The 8296-nt window shown below is 38.6% G+C and overlaps 1 protein-coding gene across 1 annotated transcript; it reads right to left on the reverse strand.

Moving 5' to 3' along the window:
- Positions 1-7479: 7479 nt before the first annotated feature.
- Positions 7480-7905, reverse strand: LOC104416264 (F-box protein At4g12382). The gene has a single exon (XM_010027677.1). The coding sequence runs from the start codon at positions 7903-7905 to the stop codon at positions 7480-7482; it is 426 nt and encodes a 141-aa protein (XP_010025979.1).
- Positions 7906-8296: the final 391 nt, after the last annotated feature.

Below are 8296 nucleotides of genomic sequence, written 5' to 3' on the forward strand. Positions count from 1 at the left end.
CCTTATTCGTTCTGTTACTTCCTCGTAATGTGCCAGCTAGATGAAGGGTTTTTGCAAAGAGTTCTACATTATCTGTTCTGTTACATTTTCCGCCCATTGTTTTATGAGAAAATAGAAGACAGGCAAGCGTGCAGAGAGATGCAATTGACCATCTTATTCCTAATGAATAATCTTACAACTGTAAAGATAGATAAGTGCTTCCACATTGAGCTATATAATAGGTGTACACATGAAGCAGTTGACTTTTGATTACATTGCCTCATGTGAACACCTAATTTGGTCGCGTACATGAGAGAGGTCACTGTAGGGACCTTGCATTCTCACATGCTGCAGCAACAAAATGATCAAAGACGGAATTATAGCAGAAGTAGAAATACTACCTGTTGCTCATATTCATATAAGGTAGATAGCAATTTGTTATGTTCGCTGCTTATTAGTAGATAATATTGATTTAATGTCACACTTGCAGAATCGTTCTGAGTACATTGAATGATAATTAACAACATTTGCTCGTAGATGTTCGTCACTTGAAATGTTTAGAGATTCATCAGAAACAATTGATTTATCCTTACTCTTCTCATGCGACAAGGAAGAAAAGTAGTTGACCTAACCTAAGGAATCAATACATTTTCATCTCTTCATTGTTTCTACCTTGTTCAAAGTTCAGACACAATGTTTTGCTTTCACTCTACTTTTGTTCTTGCGTAGAACAGACATGTCACATCATGTAGGACAGCAGATAAAACAATCGAAAGTAGATACACAAACAGCTATTGCAGAAGTTTGTCATTATTAGGTGTAAAATGTGAAGCATCGAAGGCAGATTGGAAATGACTTTCAGTACAATTTCACTTCCAATGAAGCAATGACATAACAATTTCATGTTTTCATTATGAATTCCTAACTTTTTGTACCAACTGAGTGCATTGCATAAGCACTCCACTAATTGCTCCTTCATCAATAATGACAAGCCAAACTTTTTAGCTATGGTTTAAAAGCTTGGTTCGATCCAAAGTGGAGGAGAAAATTGGCTATCAGATATCCAGTCGATATGCGGCTCTATTGAACCATCTTCGAGGTGATATATTCCCATGTCTGTACCTCCTCCCTCTTTAGTTAGCTTGGACCATGAGAAAAAATCATCAATAAAATAAATACAATTCGACTTTATGTGATGCTTCTGATCGACCTCCAAAGAGAAGGAAGAATTGCAGCCCACGAAAAGGGACATGTTCCCCAAGTTCTTGACTCCCGTCCACGTTCGATTATCGAGGTCAATCTCAAAAATATGAAATCGAAAGGTTCCTTTACGCGTTCGTTGTCCCTGTCGTGACACCAACAATAGAGATCCTGTCACTGATTGCACTAGATACGTCTGCTCACGACCTAGGAGTCCTCTCGGCATCTTGAAAACTACTTGAGCTTCTAACGGAGTCGGCCCATCTGCATCGAACCTCAATATGCTACCCCCACGATTCAGAATCACAAAGCACCCCCTATAAAATATGACATCATTGACATAATACTTGGAGGTCACTGACGACCACTCCTCGTCGCCAGGTTTCCAGAGCCATAATCGTCGGCAGTTCCTATAGATGACAACGACTTTGTAATCTGGAGACGTAGCAGGGCTATCAGATAGAGCGAACTTAAAGATGTAGGCACCATACGTGCGAAGCAAGCGGGAGTTTTGTATGGCGAGGAACTTGTTCAGATTGGGAAGCTTAATAATATGGTCGCGGCACGACATGGGATTCTTCAGCATGTGGAGTTCCCCCTCCTTGCCCATCGTCAGCATCCAACCTCGCGAAAAGAAGCATCTCTTCCCCTTTGCTTCTGGCAAGAGCGCTTTGTGAACCAGCTGACATGAGAGGCAGAAAAACTCGCGCCACCGCGTCCCCTCCTCGTCCGCGAGCATCAACCACGGGACGTCGCTCCTCTCTTCGACAGCAGCGAATCGCCAAGAGTGGCATACTGCTCGAAAGGCCGACAAATCCTTTGGACAAAGGCGTTGCGAGCATAGTACTAGCAACTCTTGCGGGAGATTTGCCCAGTTTCTCGCCATTCTCAATTATATCGTATTGAAACGAAGTAGAATTTCGCAAGGGAGATGGAAAGTAGCCACTAGTTACTTGATAATCGATCAAATAAAATAAAAACCGAGAATCTCACTTTAAATAGGAATCCCAATTCTAAGGAAAGGAAACAAAGTGACCATTATGTTTATCGGATGAGAATTATATATCGGAAATATAGTGCAAAAATAAACAAGTAAGGAATATTTATCGAGCTAAAAGTGGAAACAAAATTAGTATGATTTATGTCCCATTTTGGTGTCATAAAGTGAAGAAAATTGCAAGCATAGCAATATGTATCCTGAACATTTTAATAAAAGTGACAAGTAAACGTATGTAGAGGTTACTAAAAATATGAAACAGAGCAAACAAGAAGTTTGTTCTAGGATTTTGTTTTACTAATGATTAAATAGAGTGCTTGCAAAAGATGTCATCAATTGGATTTTTAACCTTTAAAGAGATTCGACCAACCCTATAAAATTGTAAGAAAAAACAATTCTTCGAATTCAAGGTCCTACTTCGGAAATATAATGCTAAATTAAACAAGTGAGGAATATTTATCGAGCCAAAATTGGAAATAAAATCAGTATGATTTATGTCCCATTTTGGTGTCATAAATTGAAGAAAATTGCAAGTATAGCAATATGCTTCCTGAACATTTTAGTAAAAATGACAAGTACACGTATGTAAAGGTTACTAAAAAGTGGGACGGGGTGAATCAGAAGTTTGTTCTGGGATTTTGTTTTACTAATGTTTAAATAGATTGCTTGCAAAAGATGCCATCAATTGGATTTTTAGCCTTTAAAGAGATTCGACCAACCCTATAAAATTGTAACAAAAAACAATTCTTCAAATTCAAAAAAGACTAAATGCCTTTCCAAGTGGTGAACACATCTATCATAAGCACCAAGGGAAGTTTCGGTAACAACGATAGTAACCGGCGAAGCAACCCGAAATAAATTACAGAACGTAAATATCAACACATGCCATGATCAATTGGTTGAGCTCGGTGTATCTAACATGCGAAGAGTGCAAATAGCCCGGTAGGACAGCACATCGAGCATATTATGATGAACACATTGAGCATGTACTTTGGCGCTGAATATAGTTTTGCTTGTGTTTTCTTACGAAAAATCCATGACATACGAGAATAAACACCAATTGATGCTAATTAAGAAAATTAACTAGTTAAGGTTCGCTCTCATGTACGCTGGTGCGACCCAATCAGTTCTGTCTTCAAAACATATCAATTAACTTGTCACACTCAATTTTCTCCAAAGCCATTGATGTGGAGTATAATGACATGTCAATCGCACTGGTTGATTGTAAAGTTTTCGTATGCCGATCGTGGAGAGCTGGCCAATGCTCATCGATATCATCGTGTAGAACATTTGCATAGCCTAATAACACATGTTAATTTAAATTGTAAATTGCACTACATGTAAGAAACAAATTATTTGCCTCATCTTTAAGGAGTATACGCCATAAATAGTTAGTGCGGTACTCTTTCTTGAACGTAAAGTAGTAAAGTAATCAAGGGCATAGGAGTGTTCCTGATTGGCGAGCATCAATGGCATTAGTGTTACTTACGGCTCATTTCATAAGTCTTTTTCAAAGCTGCCGTTTCATCTGATGCTATTCTCTCGTGATACTATTAATCTCCTGCTGGCATTATCTTCTTAGTTCGATAAGGTCAAACTTGCTATTCGGTTAATTCCTTCGTTCTGTTGCTTCCTTCTAATGTCGGTGATAATTCTGATTTTATTGCATGATAATGAGCAGGGGATTGCCGATCCATGTTGTTTTGACTTTGCTTTGGTACATAGCAAGTCATACAAATAATAGTACAATAATGAGCGGGAGATTGACAAAGTTGACACTTTGTTTAAGAAGAACCTTGACAAGTCATATAATTTATAGTATAAAGTTAGCGGATTTTAGTGTTTGTATTCGAGAGGAACTACAGCCCTTCGCACGATCATGGACTGTACAAATCAAGATGTTGCATATAGAATGCATATCTCAGCAATAACTTTCTTTACCGATATCCTTCGCTGGACCTTACGGACGTTGAAAAAGAAGTGGAGAAGGGAAGTGAGAAACATAGGAAAGAGAGATAGCATTCAAAGTCAATTTTTTAAGCAGTTTGGTCATTGGACTTGGGATGTAGTTGCAATACCCAGTTAACAAATAGGGTCGAGAAGAACTTAAGATAATATACCAAATTGCAGTTCCTTCATTGTTAGAAAAACAAAGCAAATGGCTTGAGCTGGTCTCTTGTAATAGTTTCCATGATAGTCATTGTGGAGATTGAGAACCTTAAACATTAAACATGAATACCAATTAATTCGAATATAATTATGCGAGAAAACAAATTGAGGAAACTGAGATTAGTTTATAATTAATTGCTTTGGTGTAGAGAATATCTTACTGACAGAAAATTGAACCCTGCCATTAAACGCAGTCTTCTAAAAAATGCCTTTTAAGTGAGTTAAGTAGCTCCTACAGAGAGGTCCTACCTTGCACTTTCTTAATGAAGGTATAGTCGACAGTTAGAATGTCAAGATGTCGTCATTAGTAGTCTTCGATAAAAATCAAACACAAGAATATTGTTATTAGATATGTAATATATAGTTACATATATACACGAAAAGAATCCAAACATGAAATCTTCATTGAATCAAATAAGTAAACATAGCTATTCAAAATCAAAGACTGGCGAGTTCCTTATTAGCAACATGGATATTTACTAAATTCACAGTCCATAATGATTTGTTTTTTAACCAAGCAACAAAATTAATTGACCCTTCTCTTCTCATGCAATCCAGGTTCTTGTAGAGTTCTTTTTTAAGCCTGTGAGTCCAATCTAAACCCTAATGTTAAGAAATCAATATATTTTCATCTCTTCATCCTTTCTTCCTAGTTCTAAGTACAAACATTGTGTTTCGACTCAACTCTATTTTCATTTTTGAGTAGAATGGACATGATATATGAAGCAGACACTGAGACTATTAGTACGAAAAATTCAACACTATTAGGGGCAACATTTGAAGCGTTAATAGCACAAATTCATATTTGACACTAAACCATTGAGAACTAAAGACTTCCATTCACTGGGGGAGGGGGGCCTACGAGCCAAGGGATAGTCTCGAGGAGACAGTTTCTATAGGGCGTGGTTTACGTTGGCTGTAGTTAACACATTGCAATGTTGCCAATTAAATGAAAGTAAAACAAATAGAAAGCTTGGTGAAATCTAAAGGAGAAATGATTGAGTTATAATCTTTAATCTATTATGAGAATAACTGTCTATTTTCTATCACAAAAAAACTAGATAATAAATAATCATAAATTATTGTAAGTTCCACTCTTTCAAAATCTATGATTTACAACAAGCTATTATTCTCATAGTAACCTAAAGACTATTATGCTAACAAAACCCAATCTGAAATAAATTTCAATACAATTTTACTTCAAATGGCCTAACAATTTTAGGTTTCTAAAGTGAACTCCTAACTTTTGATACCAACTGTATCTATCGCATAGCGTTCCTTCATCAATTATAAGAAGCCAAACTCTTCAGCTATGTGTTACAAGCTTGGTTCGATCGAAAGCGGAGGAGAATAATGGCAATAAGGCTTCCCCATGGATTACAGCTCCACCATACAATCTTTGAGGTGGTAATGTCCGTGCCTCCTCCTCTTCATTAAGTTGGGGCCATGAGGGATAATCATAATAAATAAATAAATAAATAGATACAATTCGGTTTAATGTGATACTTTTCATCAACCTCCAAAGAGAAGGAAAAATTATAGCCTAAGAACGATGAATTCTCTTAGCTCTTAACTTTTGTGCATGTTTGAGTATCCGGGTCAATCTCGAAAGCCTAAAATCTAAAGGCTTTTTCAGGTTTATGATCTTCCCATCGTTGACTGCACTATATAAGCTTCACTCAGAAGCAATGGAGGTTCTGTCGTTAAATAACACTAGATCTAGGTGCTCCCAATGGACAAGTCTTCGCGGTCTCCGGAAATCTACTTGAGCTTCGAATGGAGTTGGCCCATCCATGTTGCACCTCGATATGCTGCCTCGCAATCAAGAGCAACAAAGCACCCCTAAAAAATATGACACTGCGAATATAAGACCTGGAGTTGGGGAAGTAACTGCCGTCCACTCCTTGTCGCCAAGTTTCCAAAGCCCTAACAGTACCCTCCTCCTGTAGATGACCATGAACCTATAATCTAGAGATGTAGTGGGGCTAACATGTTAGACTAACATATGTCATAGTTTGTAAAGTTTGGGGTTTTTTATGTTACAAAAAAAAAAAAAATTAGGGTAAATTTGTCATTTTAGGTAAAGTTTGGGATTTTTGGTGGTATTTTCCCTTAAAATTTTGATTTATTGATTTTAATGAAGTTGTTAAAGCATGTCCCCGACATCCTTAGTATTGCCCTCGAACAACTCGGAGATTAGCTTCAGACAATAAAGTAATGTGGACAAACTTGCTCTTGGTCGAGCTTTCATGAGAGAAATATGCCAAGGGGATGCAGAGTGGAAAGTTTGGAATGATCTGGAGATTGGTTTAAGTGATAAAGGTTGTTTTATCCATCGTCGGAAGAGACGTGACATATCATGTAGTGCGGCAGATAAAACAATAGAAAGCAGACACCCAGACATATAACGAAAACCGAAATGAATATCAGTACAATTTTACTTCCTATGAGCCATCATCAATCATAACAAGTTAAAAGTTGGGTTCGATCCAAAGCGGAGGTGAAAAATGGCTGTAAGATTTCCCACTGAAATGCAGCTCGATCTTACCATATTCAAGGTGGTATATTCCCATGTCTTTGCCTCCTCCATTTTTAGTATGCCGGGATGATTCGAGATAATCATCAGTAAAATAAATACGATTTGACTTAATGTGATGCTTTTCATTGACCTCTAAAGAGAAGGAAGAATTCCAGCCCAAGAATAGGGAAGTGTTCTTCAAGGTCTTAACTTCTGTCCACGATTGAGTCTCAGGTAAATCGCGAAAACGTCAAATCGAGAGGTTCTTGCTCCAGGTTTTTGCTGTCCCTGTCGTGACATCACCGATAGAGATCCCGTCGTTGATTGCACCAGATACGCTTGCTTGCGACCTAGGACGCTTTGTGGCATTTTGAAAACTACTTGTGCTTTGGACGACGTTGGCCCGTCCGCGTCGCACGTCAATATGCCACCGTTGCAATTGAGAGCAAAAAAGCACCCCTTATAATATATATGACATCGAAATTATATCGCCTGGGGAAGTCACCGCCGTCCACTTCTCGTCGCCAGGTTTCCAAAGCCCTAAGCGTCCTTTGTTCCTATAGATGACCATAACCTTGTAACCTGGAGATGTAGTGGGGCTATCGGATAGGACGAACTAAGCGATGAAGTCACCATAGGTGTGATGATGCATGCGCAAATGTTCAACTTCAATGCCGGAGGACTTCTTCAAATTGGGAAGCTCGATTACATGGCGGTGACGCGACATGGGATTCTTCAGCATGTGGAGTTTCCAATCTCTGCCGACCGTCAACACCCAACCTCGCGAAGAGAAGCACCTCCTCGCCCTCGCTTGAGGCAGGAGCTTGTTGTGAACCTGCTGACATGAGAGGCAGAAAAACTCGCGCCTCAGCGCACCCTTCTTGTCGGCGAGCATCAACCACGGGACATTGCTCTTCTCTTCGACCGCGGCGGATCGCCACGAGCGGCACACTGCTCGGACCGCCAACAAGTCGTTCAGACAGAGGTGTTGCAAGCATAGTCCTAGCAACTCCGGTGGGAAGTCTGCCCAAGTTCTCGCCATTCTCAACTTTATCGAATTGATATGAAGCGGAATTTCGCAAGAGGAGATAAGAGTATCTGTTTCGATGACCTTAACTGTTAACCACAAAAGTTGTTGATTGCTAATTGATAAAAGATAAGACTCTCAGTCTAAATAGGAATCCAAATTCTAACTGGAGAAGGAAACAAAATATTCGTTTGAATTATGTTTATTAGATTAGAATTATCTTCTGAAAATATAATTGTTAAAATAAAGGGGAGAGGAGTATAAGCCAAAAGAGGAGACAAATTAATGTAACTTTTACTTTATTTTGTTGTGATAATGAGAAGAAAATCACAAGTAAACCGACATGTATCCTAAAGTGAAAAAATTGTACGTTTGTTTTCTTGCGGTATCCGTTTAGGAAGAGGAT

The sequence above is a fragment of the Eucalyptus grandis genome, chromosome 8, assembly GCF_016545825.1.
Source record: "Eucalyptus grandis isolate ANBG69807.140 chromosome 8, ASM1654582v1, whole genome shotgun sequence".
Classification (NCBI taxonomy): Eukaryota; Viridiplantae; Streptophyta; class Magnoliopsida; order Myrtales; family Myrtaceae; genus Eucalyptus; species Eucalyptus grandis.

Coding starts and splice junctions, on each gene's coding strand:
- LOC104416264 (XM_010027677.1), bottom strand. CDS start 7,905: ATGGCGAGAACTTGGGCAGACTTCCCACCGGAGTTGCTAGGACTATGC.